The sequence below is a fragment of the Phocoena phocoena genome, chromosome 14 (genome assembly GCF_963924675.1).
Source record: "Phocoena phocoena chromosome 14, mPhoPho1.1, whole genome shotgun sequence".
Taxonomy (NCBI): Eukaryota; Metazoa; Chordata; class Mammalia; order Artiodactyla; family Phocoenidae; genus Phocoena; species Phocoena phocoena.
In genome coordinates, this window is record NC_089232.1 from 54,344,367 (window position 1) to 54,368,582 (window position 24,216).

Here is a 24,216-nt window from a genome sequence, read left to right on the forward strand (position 1 = left end):
ATATCTATATGTCAGTAAGTCACATAATTTAAAAACACATGTTGAACTGGGAGAAATATTTGTGAGAATGGTTATATTCTAAAATAGAAAAGAGCCCTTACATAGTAGTCATAACATTAATACCTCAATAGAAAGATAGACACGCATTACTTTCTATTATAATTGTTCACAAACATGTCTTCTCTCTATACTGTATATCCTTTGTGAGAGTAGAATTCATAACATCTTTGTTTTTCTCTTTGCCAGTAGAATAATGCTTTGAACTTATTACACTTGTTAACTAGTTGTTGAATTAATATTGTTAGAAACCTGGTAGATTGCTACCGTGACTCTTGTTCACAGACTTTTTTTAAGCTGTAAGAGATTTTTTAGCTTAGGCAATATGTCCAAAGTTACAGAATGAGCTGTGACAGATCCGAGACTGGAACTGCGTTTTCCAGACTAAAGGGGATTCTTTAGTCCCCTTTAGTCTGGAAATGATAGGCTCTCATTTCAATGTTGCCATATGCTAAATTTTTTTTTTTTTTTTTGTGATACGCGGGCCTCTCACTGTTGTGGCCTCTCCTGTTGCGGAGCACAGGCTCCGGACGCGCAGGCTCAGCGGCCATGGTTCACAGGCCTGGCCGCTCTGTGGCATGTGGGATTTTCCCGGACCAGGGCATGAACCCGTGTCCCCTGCATCGGCAGGCGGACTCTCAACCACTGTGCCACCAGGGAAACCCTAAATTTTTAAAAATAGAATTACTTCTGGTGTACTTCTTGGCCACATCATGATAATATATGTCTCCTTAAGTTTTTTTATTCAGGTTATTTATCTTTTCTGGAGTGTTCTTTTGTTTCTTACTCTTTAAGTCAATCCATTTTTCAAGCTATAATTTAAATCCCTGCTTTCTAGAGTTTTACCTCCAATCCCAATTAGTGTCTCATCAGTTTCCTGCATTAGAATTGTGAATTTGTCTTTTTTTTTTTCTTTGGCTGCATTGGGTCTTCGTTGCTGCATGCGGGCTTTCTCTAGTTGCAGTGAGTGGCAGCTACTCTGTGTTGTGGTGTGTGGACTTCTCATTGTGGGTTTTCTTGTTGCGGAGCACGGGCTCTAGGCATGTGGGTTACAGTAGTTGTGGCACGCGGTCTCAGCAGTTGTGGCACACGAGCTTAGTTGCTCCACGGCATGTGGGATCTTCCTGGACCAGGGATCGAACCTGTGTCCCCTGTACTGGCAAGTGGACTCTTAACCACTGCGCCACCAGGGAAGTCCCTGAATTTGTCTTTTTAATAGATATTCTTCTCTTGGAGGCTGATGATCTTATCTTATTCATATTTAGATCTTTGTCATGAACCTTCCAGTGTTTTGCACATGTTGGGTACTAAGGTAGTAATAGTTGAAATTGTAGAAAATGTTCAAGCAAATTTAACTTGACTTCAAAAAAATTCAAATTCTACTTCATTAAATAGTAAATCTATTAGTATTAACATGGTTCGAATGCAAAAGGTTCAATAAAGTGTATAGTGAAAGGCTTTGACCTATGTTCCCCAGACACCCAGTTCCACTCTTGGGGCCAGTCAGTCAAATCTAACTTAAAAAAAACTCTCTAAGAAAATAATCACATTTTGGAAAAAGATAGATGTAAATTTTTTAGAAAACTATTTCTTACAAAGGCTGTTAATCTATTTGGGATTGCAAAAAACCTTGATCACTAGAACTCTGGTTTAGAGACAAAGGTAGGGAGGGATAAAAACTACTCTGAACAAAAAAGTGCAAACATGTTTTTAAGTATTGGTATTAAGGACAGGTCCACATTTAATATATTTATATAATCTTAATGAAGGGAACTGTATAATGACATCTTAAAGTTTTCAGATGACACCGTATTTTTCTTGAACAGTAAAATGTCAAGCTAATTAACATAACTACACATAAAAAGCCCTGTGAGATGACAGAAAAGTGGCAGGTGACTTTTACTGTGGGCAAGCACAAGGTAATACATGGAAGAGCGAATAATTATCCAAAATACACCAATGGATGAGCACTAATCTAGCAAGAAACCTGGCTTTTATCTAAAATAGTAATATTTTAGGATATTCTTTCAGGTTTGAACAAAATTAAGTATAAGATAAATGTAAGTGGATGACAATTTACAAAATTATTACATAACGAGATTGAACAAGAACATAATATTAAAACATTAAAAGTAATGGACAGCAGAGCCAGAGTCATGAGATAGTATTAGAGGTATAAGGGTATATGGTAAGATACATAAGGAAATGCTATTATATAGCTTTTGATTATTAAAGTAAGATATTTTAGGATTATGTCCCTAAACTTTGAGTTTTTAATTTAAATTTTAAAGATTTTAATTCACTCTATGAAAGATATACTATGTATTTTTTAAAAATTATTCTTCAAGAAATGACCCATGAAATTAACTAGACATAATAGTAAATATGGGGATAAAATTTTTACTGAAGTTCACAGAAACGTTTTTGTCATCTGTAGAACAATGTCAATGTGGCAGAAATAAAGAAATAAAACCCACTTGAGTTATGTTAACATTGATCTTGACTAAAATCTGTATGAAAATCCAGAGTAGATGTTACTTATCTGGATTTTCAGCAGTTTCCTCAGCTTTTCCAGCACACTAGAGTAAATACCTTTATAAAATTATAGACTATAACTTCCTCAGCCTTAGAGCTGTAGCCAGCCATTGTTAGAGTTCAGCTTGAGTTGATGGTTTTTTGAAAGTTCTCAGACACTACATGGTAACCCTGTTGCATAATTATATTACAGATGTGGACTTGCATATGGTTTCCTATAAGGCCCTGTATAAAGTATTACAATGGTTAAGAGATTGGGCTCTCAAGGCAGACTACCTACATTCAAATTTATGGTCACATACTAGCCTTGTGGCCTTGGGTAAATGGAAGAGTCAGTTTTCCTAATCTGTAAGATGGGGATGATAACAGTACCTTCCTGAAAGCTGTTGTGAAGAATAATTCAACCTCTGTATGCAGAGCACTTAGTACAGTGCCTGAAACATAGTAAATACACTACATGTCTAAGGTTAAAAACAAGTTTTCATTTAATAGAACTGCACTCTACTGCTTTGAATGTCAAACTGACACCACAGGCCTGTGTAGCCACAGGCAGTTGAATAAAGATATAAAATTTAATTCCTGACAATTTAGTAAAACATGTTAGCACTGTATTGATATGGTAACCCTGATGTCATGTTGTGCGTTGGTATAGTAAGGCTGAGTGGTAACCTTAATTGATATGGCCTTAGGCAAGATAAACATAGAAAGAGGGCTTCCCTGGTGGCGCAGTGGTTGAGAGTCCGCCTGCCGATGCGGGGCACACGGGTTCATGCCCTGGTCCGGGGGGATCCCACATGCCATGGAGTGGCTGGGCCCGTGAGCCATGGCCGCTGAGCCTGCGTGTCCGGAGCCTGTGCTCCACAACGGGAGAGGCCACAGCAGTGAGAGGCCCGCGTACCGCAAAACAAAAACAAAAACAAAAAAACATAGAAAACAAAAGGCATTGGAATACAGGTAATTAACAATAGCAGACTAGAAATGGTGTTCAGCAACTAGAAATGGAGTGGAAATGGAGCCTTCAAACACTGAGTAGCCTGGTTAGTAAATAAGCAAAATTGTTAGCACAGTCCTACCTGTATATAACAACTGCAGTCACAATTCATCCATCTCAGGGTATCTGTAATGTGGCAAGGACTGCTTTATAAGGAAAAATCTTTCAGCCACTTTAAATGTAGGGGTCTTACTATTATAAAACTCTTAGAGGAAAACATAGGCAGAACACTCTATGACATAAATCACAGCAAGATCCTTTTTGACCCACCTCCTAGAGAAATGGAAATAAAAACAAAAATAAACAAATGGGACCTAATGAAACTTAAAAGCTTTTTGCACAGCAAAGGAAACCATAAACAAGATGAAAAGACAACCCTCAGAATGGGAGAAAATATTTGCAAATGAAGCAACTGACAAAGGATTAATCTCCAAAATTTATAAGCAGCTCATGCAGCTCAATATCAAAAAAATAACCCAATCCAAAAATGGGCAGAAGACCTAAATAGACATTTCTCCAAAGAAGATATACAAATTGCCAACAAACTCATGAAAAGATGCTCAACATCACTAATCATTAGAGAAATGCAAATCAAAACTACATTGAGGTATCACCCCACACCAGAATGGCCATCATCAAAAAATCTACAAACAATAAATGCTGGAGAGGGTGTGGAGAAAAGGGAACCCTCTTGCACTGTTGGTGGGAATGTAAACTGATACAGCCACTATGGAGAACAGTATGGAGGTTCCTTAAACAACTAAAAATAGAACTACCATGTGACCCAGCAATCCCACTACTGAGCATACACCCTGAGAAAACCATAATTCAAAAAGAGTCATGTACCACAGTGTTCATTGCAGCTCTATTTACAATAGCCAGGACATGGAAGCAACCTAAGTGTCCATTGACAGATGAATGGATAAAGATGTGGCACATATGTACAATGGAATATTACTCAGCCATAAAAAGAAATGAAATTGAGTTATTTGTAGTGAGGTGGATGGACCTAGAGACTGTCATACACAGTGAAGTAAGTCAGAAAGAGAAAAAGAAATACCATATGCTAACACATATATATGGAATCTAAAAAAATAAAAAATGGTTCTGAAGAACCTAGGGGCAGGACGGGAATAAAGACACAGATGTAGAGAATGGACTTGACACGGGGAGGGGGAAGGGTAAGCTGGGAAGAAGTGAGACAGTGGCATGGACATATATATACTACCAAATGTAAAATAGCTAGTGGGAAGCAGCCGCATAGCACAGTGAGATGAGCTTGGTGCTTTGTGACCACCTAGAGGGGTGGGATAGGGAGGGTGGGAGGGAGACTCAAGAGGGTGGCGATATGGGGATATATGTATATGTATAGCTGATTCACTTTGTTATAAAGCAGAAACTAACACAGCATTGTAAAGCAATTATACTCCAATAAATATGTTAAAAAAAATACAGGGGGTCTTGTCAGCATTTTCTAACAGGAAGGGAATACTATGCTTCATAAGTAAGAGAACTTTTAATCCTTGAATAGGCAGTTACTTGTAACTGTCCATTAATTCAGTAATTACTCTCTTGTATGCTTAGTTTCCTCTGTTCTGGCAGAATTTCTATATAGGTGGGTCTAAATATGGGGTATAATGCTGAAGTGATCATTTTACCCTCCTTGTTTGTTACGTTTAAGTGCACATATTTCAGTTGTGTTAAAGGGTATGACTTTAAGTGATCTTCTAAAAATTTCATTTAAATTTCATTTGTAGGTACTGTGTATGATGTAAGTCACTATAATGCTTTGCTTAAAGTCTACCTTCAAAATGAGTATAAATTTTCACCAACTGACTTCTTGGAAAAAATGGAGAAAGCAAACATTCAACCAAATCGAGTAAGTAGTTGCTATTATAAATGTTTATTGGTCATATCCACTTTTATTTTTACCCAGAAAAAAAAATTTTTTAGGCAGTATTAACTGGTCCATTTCATTGACAGGTGACATACCAAAGGTTGATTGCTGCTTATTGTAATATGGGAGATATTGAAGGTGCCAGGTATGTAGTTCTATAAATGTATGTTTAAGCCAACAAATTTGTAAGTCTTGTAAACCTAGAATATTTTCATTCTTTTTTTTCTAAGTTTCTACTTAGTAAGAAAATTATTTCAGAAGTATTTTAACCTAGCAAATTTGGTCATATGACTTAGATAAAATATAAAATTTTGTAAAAGGGGAAATGTAATTGAAAATTGCTGTTTTAATTAAAAATTTCATTTACTGGAGCAGAAGTTTAAAATTGTTGAGGTACAAAGCTGGCTTTACTTTTTTTTTAATTGCTGTTTCCAAAAGTAAATGTTCTTAACCATTTATACTGTATTCATTTATAAAACTGATAATATTCTCTTTTTTCAGTGATTTGTATAAAATTAGTTATGACATTTCTCTGCTCATGTAAAATTTATTAATACTTTTGGATGGAGGGTTTAGGAAATAAGGAATAAATTGAAATGTACAATCTCATTTTTAATGAAATGAATCACTAAACTTTATGCTTTTTAAAGGTTAATTAGTACAGAAGAAACAATCAGATTTTTAAAACTTACCTACTGTTTTTAACAAGAGTACTTCAAGACTATTGATAGAACTTCAGGGAGTGGAATTTTGTGTGCACATGTTGTAAAAGGTGTTTTTCATGTGTATTTCTAAGAAGTATTTTTATTTCTCTTTTGTTGCAGCAAGATTCTTGGATTTATGAAAACTAAGGATCTTCCAGTCACAGAGGCAGTATTCAGTGCTCTTGTTACAGGGCATGCAAGAGCTGGGTAATGTTCCACCTAAGGTTTTATTCTCAAGTGAGATTTAAATTACAGAAAATTATTGTGGAAAATTCTTAAACTATGTTTATCTACCTCTCAAAAAAAATCTTGAGTGTGTGTGGTAGAACATGCACATCTTAAAATAAATTATTCTTAAATTTATCTGTTTCATCAAACTTTTATTTGAAGATTTCAGTTTTAAAAATTGGACTTGATCCAAAGTAACTGACTTTGTAAAGTTTATTAACTACTCTGCTAGTGACCTGGAAAATATTTTTATTTTTGAAGAATAATTTACTAAATGTTATTCTTTCCTAAAAAGGTAAATTTAAGTGACAACATACCAAGTGAAAGAGGGCACGTTATTTAATGTCTATGTAATTATTATTTAATTTGGTTTCTCTTTTGGAAAAGTCACCTATAAAAATTTGAGATGTTTATGATCTTTATTATTTCAGAAATCTGTTACCAGTTTAATATGTATTTATTCTTTTCTGATGTTATGATTCTAAATGGTACTTGAGAATTTTAGTAAGCGTAAGTAATACATTCTAGATTAAATGATATGACATTTGGCAGTATTATGGTAATCTATTTTATTTTCTTTGAATTAACTTACAGAGATATGGAGAATGCAGAAAATATTCTCACAGTGATGAAAGAGGCTGGAATTGAGCCTGGTCCAGACACATACCTAGCACTGTTGAATGCATATGCTGAGAAGGGTGACATTGACCATGTTAAACAGGTGTGACTTATATAAATAAACATACTTTAAAATAATTTGTATAAACTGTGCTACATTTTGCAGGATGCAGAAAAGTGTAGTTTATATGTTTTTAAAGATATCTCTTGTAGACAGTCTTGAAGGAGAATTCTTACTGTAGTTCAGTACTTTGGTGTTGATGTAACAGTTATTGTTGGAATAGAATGTTTCTCTGTTTCATAAAAGAAGTCTTAAACCTTTAGATGGTATGTGTTTCTAATTTTTTTAAATCTTGGTATTTTATTTAGCTCTAATAAAAAAAAAAACTTGTGTCTAACTTGTTCTTCTAATTTCTGGAACTGTCTATAGACCCTGGAGAAAGTGGAGAAGTCTGATCTTTACCTTATGGATCGTGATATATTGCAAATTATCTTTAGCTTCAGTAAAGCTGGGTATCCTCAATATGTCTCAGAAATTTTGGAAAAAATTACATATGAAAGAAGATATATTCCAGGTAGTTTTACAATTTTTATATTCATGATTTTTCTAAAAATAAGAATTACTATTTTTACATGATGGAAAGGGCATTCTTTAACAGTAGGGTATTGTGGTAGATGAACATAGGATTCTTTTAAAGTCAGCTTAATAAACTGAAAAACTTGAGTGAATGAATACGTGGGAATGTTTTGATTTGGAAGTATTTCACTATTATTTAGGCAGATAAATCCTTTTGGTATTTGTAGTTCATAAGTTTGTCTTTCATATTGGTAGCAGTGTAGAAATATTGTTCAAATCAGTAACAAAAGATGTCTTTGTTTTCTTTCCAGATACAATGAACCTCATTTTGCTTTTAGTCACAGAAAAATTGGAAGATACAGCATTGCAGATTTTATTAGCATGTCCTATATCAAGGGAAGACAGTCTGAGTGACTTTGGCAGTTTCTTTTTACGACACTGTGTGACTATGAATACGGTATTTACATAGTCCATTTTTTCTTTGTAGACAATGTAATTGGCAGTGAAACAATATTCTTTAAAATAAGAGAACATATTATGAGATTAGACCAACTATAAATATTAAGAGAACTTTGTTTTTGTGTTGGAAGATTATTGGATAGAAAGAGGGTGAGAAGTTCAAATTTTTTATCTCAAAAGTGGTAGAATATTTCAGAAGGTCAAATGGTAGGATATTTGCAGATTCAGCTGATGTGGTGCCTTTCTTTTCTAGCCTGCAGAGAAGCTTAAAGACTACTGTAAGAAGTTAAAGGAAGCCCAGATGCACACATCTCCTTTCCAGTTCACACTCCACTGTGCTTTACTAGCCAAAAATATGGGTACTATATTCTCGTAATTAAAACCCACATAAGTAAGTTTTGCTGGGGTAGCTTTGTAATATAATATTTTATGGTGTCTCTTTCAGATTTGGCAAAAGCTCTAATGAAGGCTCTGAAGGAAGAAGGTTTTCCTATCAGAACTCATTATTTCTGGCCATTACTGGTTGGACATCAGAAGGAGAAAAATGTTCAAGGTTAGGTTTTACCTTTTACAGATTTAATAGTGGTTTAGATATCCAGTATAACAGTTTCTACACACATCTGATTATTTGGGAAAACATGCTTATTAGATCTTATGAGAAAATAGAATTAAGTCGTAGTAAAGTATTAGGTAAACGTTTAAAAAACAAACATAATGGATTTCTTTCATCTTAATTTCTTTTTTTTTTTTTTTTTTTTTTTTGCGGTACGTGGGCCTCTCACTGTGTGGCCTCTCCTGTTGCGGAGCACCGGCTCCGGACGCGCAGGCTCAGTGGCCATAGCTCACAGGCCCAGCCGCTCCGTGGCATGAGGGATCTTCCTGGACCAGGGCACGAACCCGTGTCCCCTGCGTCGGCAGGTGGACTCCCAACCACTGCGCCACCAGGGAAGCCCTTAATTTCATTTCTTAATTCATCTCTGATCTTGATATTCAGAGTTGTGATTGTGGTTTTAAATAATTCATTGTTTTTAAGTTTTTCAAAAAACTCTTTAGTTCTTGATTTTACATACATACAGTGTTTGAAATTAGTTTAGCCTTATTAAAGATAAAATATATACAATCAGACCATTTTCTTTGTGGACCAGTCTTATTTCTTCTTAACTGAGCTGAGTTAAAATAATAGGAAAGGCAGGAAAACTTTTATTGCAAAATGAATGCTCATGACCTGACAGCCAACTGATTGAAGGACAGAAATGTTCAATCTTTCAGGTTCTTAAGTACGTTTAAGCATTTAGCATACTTTTACCTGTACACATGGGATGTCTATAGGATATGAATAAGAATTGAACAAATATTAAATTTTAGAGTACAGTATCTAATTCTTTGGTTTGCATTATTGGTAATTCAGAAAGAGTAGTCTCATAAAAAGATGCTTTTAACAGAAGTACTTCCCCCTTGGGGAAACAAAAAATGGTCTTTTTCATTTTATCTCGCCGTATAATGTGCTTTAGAATGAGATGCAGAGTTGTTAGTATGACATTGGGTGACAAACAAAATGCACAAACAACAAAAAAAAGTGCTTTTAGCAGACTTTCATATTGCAATTTTATTTAAATATATAGCTGTCTTCTGGTTTAAAGGAAATAGTGAAACAAGTATTCCCTAATTGTTTCTGGCTGTAAAAGTCTCTAAATCCTTTTTAGAAAAATTTTTGTGAAAACAATATGCTGGTTGATTAACTCTTTGCATATCCTCCAGTTCTGAAAACTCTAAGAGTTAACCTTTAACCCTAGTATTTTTGAACCACAGAAAGTTTGCATCATTCCATGAAAATCTTTGGCCATGTTAGTATTGTCCACAATTCACAGATATGAAAAGACTTTTGGTACTCCTGTTGAAATGTTTGTTTATTCATCAGGTAAATTTCATTTTCTCAGCCTATCATGGTATCTAGACTTGAATTGGTTACTACATTTTTACTACTTAGTAAACGTGAAATAATTCAGGTAATTCTTTCCATAGTTGTAGCTCAAACTAGTAGAAAAGTGGACTTTATCTTGAAGCCATTTTTTTCTTAGAATCGTAGAATCAAAGGTGCCTTGTTGAAAGCTCACATTATATTAATGAAGGAACTGAGAGCCCAGAGAGATTCAGTGGCTGATCTTAGGTTCCACATCTAGTTGTCAGAAGTGCTGGGATTAGAACTAGGATTTCTGTCCTCCTGTTGTAAATACTTATTTTTAATACCATAACACCTCCATATTAGACACTTGTAAATATGCCGTACTTGTTTTATAAAAATTCTTAGCTCTTGGTTAAAAATTAGGTATCGATTTTGGCATTAAGGACATATTTAAAAAGTGGTACCAAGTTTTTTAATCAGTGAAGGTTTTAACTGGAAAAACAGGAAAGCTGGAAAGTTAACTTGAGAGTACAAGAGACTGTCAGCTGTTTTACAGTTTTTAAAAAGTACTTTCTCCTTTGCAGGAAGTCCTGAAATAGAGTAAAGTATGTATTCTACAGTCTTTTCTTCATGTAACAGGGAAATGGCTGTATATATTCTATATAGTTTCTTTAGTGTAAGATAAGAAAGTAAGATTCTTTTTAGTGCAGTCAATTTGTTTTTTGTCTGGGGAAAGTCATTATAAACTGGTAGAAATAAATAATTAACAGAAGAAAATAATGACTACAGAGATGGAGGATGTAGAGGAGTGTTTCATAAGGAATAAATAAAACCCTTCAGGAAATCAAAGAAAGGTATGTAGAGGTCAGATCAGACTGAACCAAGTGTTCAACAATAGGATGATCAAACTTTTATTGAATTCTAGAATTTTCCTGGCTGCAAATTTGGCCAGCCCTTAAAAAAGATTCTTATAATGACTTCCTCATGGCTTATCTTGCTAGTATTTTTCTCTGTTGTGCAAATGGAAAAGTCCTCTCTTAGAATTTTAGCAAATTGGCGCAAGTGAGAGGAAATAATGCAGAGTGATTGAGGGATTATCTACATCCCTTGGTATATTTAGGAAACATGAAAATAAGAATATAAAACAGGTAAAATATAAAAGGAAGGGCTGGTATGAAAACCTAAATGCCAGTTGAGTGAATGGTTGAGTAGATGATACTTTTTAAAAAGTAAGAAATTGCCTCCTCGTAAAGTGAGCGCTCTGGGTAGAGTCTAAAATTATGTGGAGTAAAGAGTCCTAGTTGGTGGAATTTGTTCAGGAAAACCATATATCTTTCCCAATAGTTTGAACTACTTTAATTCTTATAAAACTTTTTGAATGGAGACTTTCCTTTAGATTCATAAACTTTCTTGTGCCTACATTTGAAATATTTTTACTAGATTGTTTAAATTTTCTAAGTTCACAGAGGTTTGGGATCCTCATTTATCTAAGTTAACATATGATTATTTTAATCTTTTATTTTAAAAACAAATATGAATTGTATTTTTGAGGAGGATATTTGTAGGTATGTCAGATCAATCACCTTTCTTTCTCCTTATTGAGAAGTGTTTCCCCCTTCCTGTCCAACTATAGTTACTGAAGGGAATATCCTTGTGTGCTTCCTCAGAGTGCTTGAGGGAGTGATTGATCTTGGCTGAGCAATGGTGTGAACCCAGGTTTTCTTAAACCTGCTTTAGTTTCAGTTGGAAAGATACATGAGTTACAAATGCTACCAACCGAGGTCATCTAAACGAGCAGAATGCACTCCTCTCCCTGAAAAACATTATTGGAAAAATGAATTAAGAGAATAAAATATATTTGAGGCATAGATGATGAGGGGAAGTGTTTGTATAGGAATAGGAATCTTCTATCTGTAGTCAATTTGTTGGCCTGTTTTCAAACATTAGAAAATGAAATAGAGTTACCTTATGCTAAATTTTAGAAATTATTAGAGTATTTTAAGACAGCTAAAAAAATTAAATCACTGTTACTATTAACATTTGTTTAGTATTTTTAGGGTTTCACACTTTTTTTTTTTTTAGTTTTAATGACCATCCTGAGAAGTAAATAGGCAGCTGTATTATCATTCCTGTATGCAAAATGACTTGATCCCACATCCTTCTGATTGGAGGGAAAAGTGTAGGTTTTTGCAGTTTTGTAGTGTTACAAGCACCTGCCAGCAATTAGGAGACAAGGTTTCTTTTTCAAGACACGTCTCTGATCTTGAAGAAATCGCTTACTTTAACATTTTTGTTAAAATACAGATTATTGGACTTCTAAAGGCATTTCCAGCTTTATTTAAATAGAGAAGTGTACACCCCCCTTCTCCCTGCCCACCCAGTAGGCTGAAATGAAAGTCTTGTTAGTATGAACCTGATATATTGATCTAAACTGAGATGTAATACTGCGGTTCTTTTTGTTCAGTATGTTCTGTTTTTTTTCTGTTGTCCTCCATCTTCCTGTAGGCCTAGACCACAGAATTTCTTCCATACCTGTGGGTAATATTTACAATTTTTGTTACTTTGCTTCTATCCATTCAATAGGCATGAACTCTTATAGGTCAGAAAATTGTTCTATTTATTGAGTGCCTTGACTCGTATTGCCTTGCTTAATCCATGGATGGTGGGTAGAAGGATCAAGCCAAAAGGTACATGTTAAAGTGTCTAGAAGGCACGGTTCTGGCATATTGCCATTTCTAGTATGTAAGCTAAGAAAATGGCTCAGAAAAGTGGAGTTACTTGCTCAGATTTACACTGCCATTAAGTGGAAGAACCAGGGTTGAAAGGTAGGTCTCTTTAAATTGCAAAACCTGTTTTTGTTTTGTCACTTCTCTGTAGTGTCTTATCAGACAGTGCAGTCATTACTGGCCAGAAGGGACATTGAGGACATTAGCACAAGACTATTACAAGTAATTGAAAAGCAGCTAAAAAGAAAAGAAAAGCAGCTATGTCCTCCTGTCAGGTGCTTAGTAATCTTTGCATATGAAGAAGAGCACAGGGCTTCCCTGGTGGCACAGTGGTTGAGAGTCCACCTGCCGATGCAGGGGACACGGGTTCCTCTCCCGGTCTGGGAGGATCCCACATGCTGCGGAGCCTGCGCGTCCGGAGCCTGTGCTCCGCAACAGGAGAGGCCACAACAGTGAGAGGCCCGTGTACTGCAAAACAAAACAAAACAAAAAAAAACAGCACTTTTGTCTTGGAAAGATTTCCTCTAATCGCTTCTCTCTGCAGTATTTAGTCATGTCAAGTTTTATTTTGTAGATCCGTATTGCTCTGTGATAGCAATGCTGTTTTATGATCTCTGTTCAATTGGGATACTGGAAATTACTAAGCATCTTGCTTGTTTTCATTTTTCTTATAATTTCTAGGGTATTTCCTTAGCACTTTCTCCTGAATTAATAGGGAGAGATGAAGGAAGGAGCAATAAAAATTTTTCATTTATCATCTTACTATCCAGTTCTGTTGTTCTTTCTCTTTCAGATAAACAAAATGCTGAGTACTTTTCCTGCATTATAATTCAGAAAGTAAATGAACTGAACTTTTTGATTTTTTGTTAATTTATTCCAAGTTCCTCATCTTTGTGCTTCTAAATTTGATTTTACAGGTATAGTTGAAGTCCTCAAAGAAATGCATGAAATAGGAGTAACTCCTGATCAGGAGACATACATAAATTACGTGTTTCCATGCTTTGATAGTGTAAAGTCAGTTCGTGCTATTTTGCAGGTGAGTGCAAGTGTGGTTTTAATTTCATAATTGAAGAACATTTTTCCTCCCTAATGTTTTGTGGTAATCAAAGAAAAAAAAGTCACTGAGCTGAGACTAAAATGGTTATGTTGGTATATAATTTTCTGAAGCTTTGTAAAAATATTGGTTAGCGTAACAGCTGTAGTTTTTTTTTTTTTAATATTTATTTATTTATTTTGGCTGCACCAGGTCTTAGTTGTGGCATGTGGGATCTTTAGTTGTGACATTCAGGCTTCTTAGTTGTGGCATGTGAACTCTTAGTTGCAGCCTGCGTACGGGATCTAGTTCCCCTACCAGGGATCGAACCTGGGCCCCCTGCATTGGGAGTATGGAATCTTACCCACTGGACCACCAGGGAAGTCTAGCATCTGTAGTTACTGAAGTCTTATAAAGGAAAAGTAGTATTTTTCTTCTGTGTTGAAAAGACAGTATGTCAATATCAGACAAAATTTAAATGAAACAGTTTCACCCTTTAATCCCACTCTACAGTGCAACTGCACCTTTCATTTTTGAATATTACTTTTCACTCCTATATGAATTTTCATAATAAACTCTTAGTATATTTACTATTGTTTTTTTTTTTTTTTTTTTGTAAGTAATCTTTTGTTTGACCCCAGAGCATTGTTTTCCTGCCAGATAATTCCTGTGCCCACCAGAATAAGTAAGGCATTTATAAAGAGGCATATGAAAAATTGACCCAGTGCACTGGGGCAGCAATGGTTACACTTTCCATTTTCAGAATAAAGTGCTATGCAATTAGGAACAACATGGCGGAGAACCACACATTTTAGTAAGAAATGTTTTGTTCAGAAGACCTGTTTCCGGGCTTCCCTGGTGGCGCAGTGGTTGAGACTCCGCCTGCCGATGCAGGGGACACGGGTTCGTGCCCCGGTCTGGCAGGATCCCACATGCCGCGGAGCGGCTGGGCCCGTGAGCCATGGCCGCTGAGCCTGCGCGTCCGGAGCCTGTGCTCCGCTACGGGAGAGGCCACAGTGGTGAGAGGCCCGCGTACTGCAAAAAAAAAAAAACCAGAAATAAACAAAAAAACAGAAGACCTGTTTCCTAGGTGGTCACATAATGCCTTTATTTTTCTAATATTGTGTTAGAGTGTTCTTTTCTTTCCTTGAAATAATTTCATAATTACAGTCCTCTTCAAGGGAGAGTTTATGTCTTGAGTGTCTTTACCTTTCTTCCCTGAGTATTTAACAGTGTATTTTGACACTGTGCTATACATATTTTACTGTTAAAAAATATATTTAAAAAAGTAATTTTCCCACATGTTATTTTTCCCCAAAACCTACTTTTTTCACGGCACCTTTACATTATAGTATGTAATTCCACAAATGATTGTTTGTGTTTGTATGATGTTTTATTGTGTGGATATACTGTAATTTATCTTTATTCGTTTCTTATTGATTAGTTAATTTTCAATATTGTGCTGTTATTGTAAAGTGGTTCAGTAAACATGTTTGGCTGAATTTCAGCCCATATACTTAAATTATTAAATATGATGTTGAGATAAATCATTAGCCATTTGAAGTTAAATAAAACTAAATTTGATCTTTACCTCATTATATGTCTTAAAATATCATTTTAGATCAGTGCATTCAATTTTTATTTTGTTGTTAATTAGAGAATTGTTCTAATGTCTTCAATAGTAAACTCTTCCTAGAAGGAAGACACTCTAAGGGTAACAGATTATATGAATTTGAAGATAAGCATTTAATTTGGGATGTTGGGACTGTATCTCATAGCTTTTGCTGAAGTTTGGTTATTCAGTTTATTTGCATTATTTTAGAAAACGATCTTTTTTAAATGAAGGATTATCAGAATATGGTCATATAAAGAAATGGGAAAACAGGAAGTTTGAATGACATATCAAAATATTTTTAGCTGAGGTGTATTATCATTGAAATATGCTTTATCCCTAGGAAAATGGATGTCTACATGAAGATAGTATATTTTCTCAAGCTGAATTGAGAACTGAAGCAGTAAATGGAAACTTAGACTATATTTTATCATTTTGTAAGTATGCAGCATTAGAAGAAAGCTTGACAGGTGTTAATTTCAGTTACTTTTGAGGGCGTACAGGGTGGTTCATGCCCTCACTGCCTGCCTCAGGTAGTTCAAAGTATTTTCCTCAAAAGCAAGGAAGTTTTTATATGTTTTATTTAAGTTAGCCTTATAAGATAGTTTATGAGTTTAACTTGTAGGTAATTTGGAAGTAACTTTAAAGTTAATAGGACCTTGGAGATAACATGGTGTTAGGTTGGACTGGGGACCCAGAGGACTTGGGTCCATATTTATAATTTAGCTGCAGATTATAGGACCTGAAACAAATACCCGTATTGTTCTTTTCTTTCAATTTTATGAAATGGGATAGTATTGCCTATCTGTCTACCTTGTGGGAGTTGTGAGAACCATATGAGATCTTGTTTTTGAAAGTGTTTTCTAAACTAATGCTTATTATGGCCCTAAGTTACACGAAGCCATCTCCCAGTCCTCATTATTAAAAACACAGTAAATGTTTCCAAACACTTATAAATGATAGGGTGCTTTACAACGTTCATCACATGTTAATAAACTTCCTCCATTGGTAGATGAAGAAAGGCAGAGAGATGTTAAATGATTTGCCCAAAGTTAGTGATTGAGCCTGAACCAAGATCATCTAATCTTATGAACTTATTTTTCAACTATACTATGTTTTAATTTAATAAATTAGACATTTTTTAATTTTAATTTTTAACATATCTATGGCATTATCTTGACAGTGTTTCATATCTTGTGAAAGAGATATCATTTAAAAATAAATATACAAACATCAATTTCTAGCACACTGAAATGTTAAAAGTTAAGATTTTATTAACGTATATTCAAATTGTGTAAGTGGAAGCTTTGTTAAAACCAGATTACTGGTGTATATTATCTGTGTTTGAGTTATTTAAAATAGTTTATTGTATTATTATAAAGGGAAAGGCGAAGTGTTCAGTATGAAAGCGTTGACTGTTAGAGGTGTAGTTATTTGAGTGTAAGGTTGAGTATTAATGCTGGCTGCTATCCGAGAGTATTGATTTTGCCTTCTACTCTGTATAATATATAGATTTTCCATACTGACAAGATGAAAACAGAAGCATTAGCTGAGGGATCTAGGTGCATAAAGTGGATACATGAGAGCTGCCTTTTCCCTTTATCATACCATCCACTCCACTTCATTGTCAATCTCTTGAAATTTTTCACACTTGTTTGTTGCTAAGGAAACTAGATGCTTTTTGTCAGCAGCCTTCCAGCTTGCTGAGACGTTTCTGGTCACCTTTTTAATGAATTAAAACTTGATAACATTCTGTAAAATACTAATTTGAATAGTTTAGAAATAAGTTTCCAAGAGGTTGTTTATTAAATGTGAAAAAGAAAAATGCCATGAACTTAAAGACTAAAGAAGATTTCAGCTTCCTCACCCTTTGAATTACAGATCTGTGAAGAGCAGTTAGTTCTATAATTGCTGGTATTCCCTGTAGGCTGCTTATAGATAGGCACTTTTGGTTACTACAAGGAATGGCAGGTAGTAGAGAAAAGTAAATGGCTTGTCTTTTTTTTTTAATTGAGGTATAACTGATATACAATATTATATTAGTTTCAGGTGTACAACATAATGATTCAATATTTGTGTATATTGCAAAGTGGTCACGACAGTAAGTCTGGTTAACATTCGTCCACATACGTGGTTACAAAAATTTTTTTTTCTTGTGATGAGGATTTCAAAGATCTACTCTCTCAACAACTTTCACATATGAAATATAGTATTATTAACTGTAGTCACCATGCTGTACATTCCATACCCCTGACTTATTAAATGGCTTATTTTGATCAAGTTTGTGGAGTAGTAAGAAACATTTTCCCACTTGATTTTATAGGCATGAAAATTAATTTGATCAAGCAAAATTAAAGGTTACCGAAAAGCATGTGGTGTATCCACTTTAAAATTCCTGAGTGACTAAATACAGCTCATTTCAGAGACGATTTTTAGGGTTTTAAATGCCACATGAAACCACTGAGAAACTTACGCTTCCTGTTCAAGGGATCTAACAGTCAGTCTAAAGTATTTCTCCTTGTGTGTGCGGGTTAAATTTTTATTCATATTTAGGGAGATGAGCAAATCTTAAAACTTACTGTGATTTTTCCCATGAGTTTTTTTTAAGTTAACCAGCTATCTTAATCTTTACCTAAACTGTATTTATTAATTCTATCTTCAGAATTTGCCTCCACTGTGAGATCCTATCTAATTCCATCCCTCTTGAGTCATTCAGTAGCTGCTTTGTATATATACAGAAAAGATTAAAACAATTACTTATAATATGGCACTATTTTAATATAGTGACAGGGAAAAATAAATTCAGGATATGCCTGCTGTGATTCTGTCCCAAGATAATTATGGCAAGGGTTATGTGGAGAACCAGGTCTTATGCATTAAGGCCTGATTCTTATACTAAGGCAAATCAGGCTTAGAATGTCAGCATTGAAACGCTGTATAAATACCAAAATGAATAGTAGAGCAAACAAATCATCAGAAAAGTGAAAGATCAGTATAAATCAGTTACATAACAGAGGTAAAGAGGTTATTATGACTTTAGGTTGTCACTCTTGCGTGAATGCAGGTCATAGATCATGTGGAAAATAGAATGAGGAAGTGTGAGTGGTTCAACAGAATCCAGCAACACTCTCAGAAAAGAACTTTCCCCCTCATCTTCTGTCTTTAAAGGGTAGTTACAGTCTCTCCCTTCATAGTGCCATGTTGTCCAGTAACATACAGCCTTGGTATGTGTACCAGACTGACTTTGAGTATGCTGGTAGATTAGTTAATTGCCATTTATAGAAAAGAATATTTATAAATTCATTAGTTGTATAGATTTATGTAAATGAAGTAAAGTGTTTTAAAAGGATAGCTTATATTGCCAGTATATATTTCTGCAATTTCTAATTAACTCTGTATGCAAACTTTAACATTTTAAAAATAATATTTCCCAGATGAAAATTGAAAGGTGTTGGTATAAATGTGCTTTCAAATAAATTGATAATTTAAGTTTTTGGTTTTGGTCTGGGGTTTTATGATGATTATTTTCTTTTGCAGTGGAATCAAATACATTGCCTTTCTCATTTGCTTCATTGAGAGGCAGCCTAATTCTAGGCTTTAGGAGGTAAGATGATCACCTTATATAATCTTTGCCTGAATATAGACTGATTTCTCCTTTTTGACCTACTGTGTGAGGAAAGAAACAGATATTCTTATCTTCCAATACACTAGTTACCTGAAATAACCTTATCTATTTTATTCTTCCTACTAAGTAGTTGTGAGTTTAGGCTGCCTTTTTTTATCATCTATTCCAAGAAATTCATACTGATTTGGTAGAGGTCTTGCTTCAAAAAAAGAAAGCACTCTTTGAATATGGCGAGTTGGAGTTATAGACAAATTTGCATGTATATTTGATTTATACTTTGAGCATTTAATTACAAGAGGAATTTTATTCAGTGTAATACTACTCTCCTCCTCGGTGTGCTCAGGGAATGTTAATGACCTTTTTTCCCAATTTTGTTGTTTTGAAAATATTCAAACATAAAGACAAGTTGAGTGGTAAAGGAAATACTCACATACCCTTTATGTAGATTCACCAATTGTTGATATTTTGCCATATTGACTTGCTTTCTCTCTCGTACACTTTTTCTATAATATATACATATGGACATATACATATACATATATACACTTTTTCTCCTTTTTTGCTGAGCTCCTTGAAGTTGTAGACATCATGATACTGGATCCTTCAATATATCTCTCTTAAGAATAAGGCCATCATCTATGTAATCACAATACCAGTATCACTCCTAAAAATTAACAATACTATAATATCAGCTAATATACATTGTGTTAAGATTGTCCCAGCTGTTCTAAAATTCTTTTACAGCTGTTTTACTTTTTGAGGATTCAGTTAAGTTCATGCATGGTATTTGATTGCTATCTCTTTATTCTCTTAAAAACAATTCCTTACTTTTTTGGTGGTAGTGGGGAAAGAGTCGAGGCTTCTTTCTCTATAGAATGTCCCTCTCATATTTTGTGTTTACCTAATTTTTCCCTCACGATCAGACTCAGATTGAACATTTTTAGCAAGTATATTTCATAGGTGATTGGCAGTTCTTAAGGAATATAATGTCAGGTGTCTAACTTTGGTGCCATCAGCTAATTTTGATCATTTGCTTACATTGGTGGCCCCCACTTCTCTTCCTTGCAAAGGAACCTCATCTCCTTTGTAATTAGTAAGGCGTCTTTGGGGTGATACTTTGAGATAGTGTGTCTACCCTGTTTCCTAGCACCTTTCACTCAGTGGTGATAGTAGCCATTGGTCCTTGTTGAATCAGGTGTTAGCAGAGGTGGTTGCAAAAGGATAAGTTTCTAATATTGTTATTCTTTCTTTGTTTATAATGTTAATGAGTTCTGATATTGATCCCAGTAATTTTTAGACTGTTTGTTGATGGAAGCACTAGGTTTTCTGTTGACATCTCTGGAACCTCCATTGCAGGCAAGAAGAGATAGAACAAGTAGAAGGGATTCTTGTTGCCATTCTTTATTTAGCCAGTGCAGTTCCACTCCTCTCATACACCTACATAGATGTAAATAATTGCTGTTTTCCTGAAGTTAAGGAAAAAAAAAAACCAAGGTCTGTGCCTATAAAGTTTGAAAAATACAGAACACATAATCAAGTAGATAAAAATGCTAGTAGAGCCAGATTTTAAAACAAGAACCCATAATGCATTATGAAGTGAAATATAGTGACTTTTCATATAATTATCCTTGACAAAAGACTTGAAAAAAAGTTTTTCATATAAACTTCCAGATGATGGTTATTTCCTTCTTTACCTTTATTATTTTTCTTAGTTTGAAAGCCAGTTGTTATATTTCACAAATCCTACACTTTTTTTTTTTTTTGCGGTACGCCGGCCTCTCACTGCAGCGGCCTCTTCCGCTGTGGAGCACAGGCTCCGGACGCGCAGGCCCAGTGGCCATGGCACACGGGCCCAGCCGCTCCGTGGCATGTGGGATCTTCCCAGACTGGGGCACGAACCTGCGTCCCCTGCATCGGCAGGCGGGCTTTCAACCACTGCGCCACCAGGGAAGTCCTAGAGCAGCTTTTAGTCTAGGATTATTCTCACTAAAGTAGTCAAGCCCTACTATTAAGGTAGTATCCTCCTGATACTGATAATTCTATCTGCTAGCCCATGTATTTTGAGATTATTAGGAATGTGAACTATTCCAATTCCATGTGTGGGTTCTGGGAATTGTCTTTTTTTGAGCTTCTGGAAAGTTCTCAGGTAGTTTCCTGGACTTCAGATTGTTTCTTCACTCGAACGTGCTTATCAGTACTTAGCTGAAGCCTGAGGACAACCCTCTGCAGTTCTTCAGGGCTCTGTATTTGTCAAGGTCTCTCTGCTCTGATAGTCTGCCCTATAAAAACAAGTTTTAATTAGTCCCTTCCAGAGAAATATTTTAAATCTGTAGGTTCTAAAACTATATTATGTTGATGAATTTCTTATTGTAGATACTGAAAAGTTTCAGGTTGTGGTAATTTGGCATTAATCATAAGAATGTGCAAAATTTGAAGTATTTGACCAGAGGTAATTTCTTTCTTTTCCTCCCACCCCCAAAACAATTAAAAATTCAAAACATAGTCATTATAGTCCATTATCTTGGCATTAATGTAGCCTTCTATTCTTTTATTTGATGCTGAGCCAAATAGTATATATATTTTCAAATCCCTTTGTCAGTACATTCAGTACAGCTTTTGAAACAGTCACCTATCACATGCTTCTCAGGGTCCTGTTGTACTCTTCTGGCAACTTTAGAATTGGCTGAGTGACTGAAAGCTGTTCTGAAAACCAAACTGATTGGTATTGCCAGTAGACTCCTGCAGCTCCTATAAGGATTAGCCCATAAGAGATTCACTTAAAGTTACCAGAAAAAATTATTCATAGTTATCAGAAATAAGTTATAAAACATTAAATGAGATAGCATAGTCACTTTAGCTAATTCTAAGGGAAACTTGGATGTGCATTTCGGTATTGGAATGCAATTTTTGTAAGAGTTATCTGCCTTTAGTATTACCTGCCTAATAGTGGTAGATCCATGGTCCAAGAGGCAGTAGTTCCTCCCATGTGTTCTGTAACCTATTTGGGCCCAGATTAATTTTTTATGCTATCCCACAATATTTTTGAAAGACCAGCACTATTTTCTTCATACATTCTGAGAGTGGTGTTTAAGTGGCAAGCTAGTATTTCTGTAAATTGATAAGCTCAGGAGATGGTCATTGAATACCAATTAAGTGTCATGCCTTCCCGAAGTTTCCCAGTGTATAAACCAAACTGGTAGCCTATAGGGGTGAAGTCACCTATATAAAATGTTTAAAATTCAGTATTGCTATTAGTTAGGATGAGATTATTCAAGGTTATTAGGGAATTTTTACTTTAAAATTTTTTTTAAAAAAATAAAGCTATTTTAAAGTATTTGAAAAGGCATTTACTCTGGTAAAGTTAGTGAATTCTTCTGTCAAATCCAGGGCAAGAATATGTTTAGTATGAATAAGATTTTCTTTCCTCTTAACAATAGTTCCAGCTGAACAAAGTTCAAATGAGAAGGAAGGCAGTGTACATTTTGTATATTAGTGAAAACTCCACCCCAGAAATATTGAGTCACTTCAAAGAGACAAAGTGTCGCTGAAGATAGTTCAAAATTTGGTTGGCAAATACCAAAAAGAGAAATGTTTGAGAATTGGCTTGGAGGCACTTAAGTCTTTGTAGTCCATAGATAAAGAGTTCTGTGTGATATAAGGAGAGATTTTTCTGACCCAATGGCAAGAGTTTGAACTTGACAAGTGGGAATCTGTACCACTGGAGCAGAACTGCCTTTCACATGTTGAAAAAAATGAAGTTTCTGACACTAGCCCTGTCACAGTCAACCAAGTTAAGTGCCAGGTGTTAAGTTCCTCTTTTCAGTCAGCCAGTGAGGCTCCCACTCATGACATTTTTACAAGGAGAAGGGAAGTACTTCATGAAGTACAGTTTGTGAGTACTCAGGAAGTATTAGCTCTTAGCATGTGTTAAGGGCTGGGACTGTGAGGTAATAGGTAATTCAGGAATGAATAGGAATCTTCTTGCCCCCAACTTGTTAACTAGGTACCAGAAAATAGGAAAGCAACTGCAAACTATCTTGATAATTATGAATATATAGAGGAGAAGATACTATCTGAATGGATAAAGAAGATGTGGTGTGTACACATGCGCGCGCGCACACACACACACACACACACACACACACAATGGAATACTATTCAGCCATAAAAAGAATGAAACAATGCCATTTGCTGCAACATGGAGAGACCTAGAGATTATCATGCTAAGTGAAGTAAGTCAGAAAGACAAATGTCATATATCACTTTTATGTGGAATCTAAAATATGATACGAGTGAACTTATTTACAAAACAGAAACACTCACAGCCACAGAACACAAACTTATGGTTACCAAAGGTGAAATGGGTGGAGGAATAAATTAGGAGTTTAGGATTAGCAGATGCAAACTACTATATATAAAAGAGGTAAACAATAGGTCCTACTGTATAGCACAGGGAACTATATTCAATATCCTGTAATAAACCATAATGAAAAAGAATATATATATATATATATATATATATATATATATATATGTATATATAACTGAATCACTGTCTCTTTCTGCCAAGGTTAGGGGAGGAATGGGTCAGGGCAAGATGTGTAGAGAAGGTGCTGACCTGAGGTTAAAGGATGAATAAGCATTTGCCCAGGGGAAGGAAGGGCATTCCAGGCAAAGGCATTGAAGCTGAGAGAACAGTGCATTTGGGAACCTGATGATAGATTGACATAATGGTTGCCCATGAAATAACGGCAAGAAATAAAGCCAAAGTCATAGCCTGGGGCTGTTCACAATTGCTCTCATTCTAAGTTATGAAGTTTAGACCTTGAGTCATGGCTTTCAGCCACTGAAAGATTGACATAATAAGACTGACTGGATATTTGAAGCGGGGAAAAAAGGGTACTGGTAAGGGTAGGTGGGGGAATAGGACAACAGCAAGAGATAATCAACAATTCGTGGGATCCTTTTAGGTGCCTGTGGAACTTCTGGTGAAGATAATTCTAAACTTAGCCTTTCTGAGTCTGTTTCTTCTTCTGTGAAACAGGGAATTTAAATGCCTGCTTGCAGGATTGTCTTAAAAATTAAAAAATAAAATGCACTTGGAACCTAGTACAGAGGATTGTTTTTAAGGAGCACCTAGGGAAGGAGAATTTCTGAAACAGATTGAGTAGCATCACTGGAAGACTGGCAGGGAATGATCAACAACACAAATCTCAAAACTTAGTCAAAGGGGACCAGAAGGTGTTAGTTG

General features: G+C 35.2%; 1 protein-coding gene across 1 annotated transcript in view; it reads left to right on the top strand.

Moving 5' to 3' along the window:
• The window catches only part of LRPPRC (leucine rich pentatricopeptide repeat containing), a 104,171-nt gene that overhangs the window by 16,965 nt on the left and 62,990 nt on the right, over positions 1–24,216 (top strand). Inside the window, exons 4-14 of the mRNA XM_065890828.1 lie at positions 5,341–5,462; positions 5,567–5,625; positions 6,305–6,391; positions 7,007–7,133; positions 7,461–7,605; positions 7,919–8,064; positions 8,320–8,425; positions 8,512–8,619; positions 13,613–13,731; positions 15,684–15,777; positions 18,878–18,944. Of these exons, the coding sequence (XP_065746900.1) occupies positions 5,341–5,462; positions 5,567–5,625; positions 6,305–6,391; positions 7,007–7,133; positions 7,461–7,605; positions 7,919–8,064; positions 8,320–8,425; positions 8,512–8,619; positions 13,613–13,731; positions 15,684–15,777; positions 18,878–18,944 (1,180 nt within the window). The remainder of the gene's footprint in view (positions 1–5,340; positions 5,463–5,566; positions 5,626–6,304; positions 6,392–7,006; positions 7,134–7,460; positions 7,606–7,918; positions 8,065–8,319; positions 8,426–8,511; positions 8,620–13,612; positions 13,732–15,683; positions 15,778–18,877; positions 18,945–24,216) is intronic.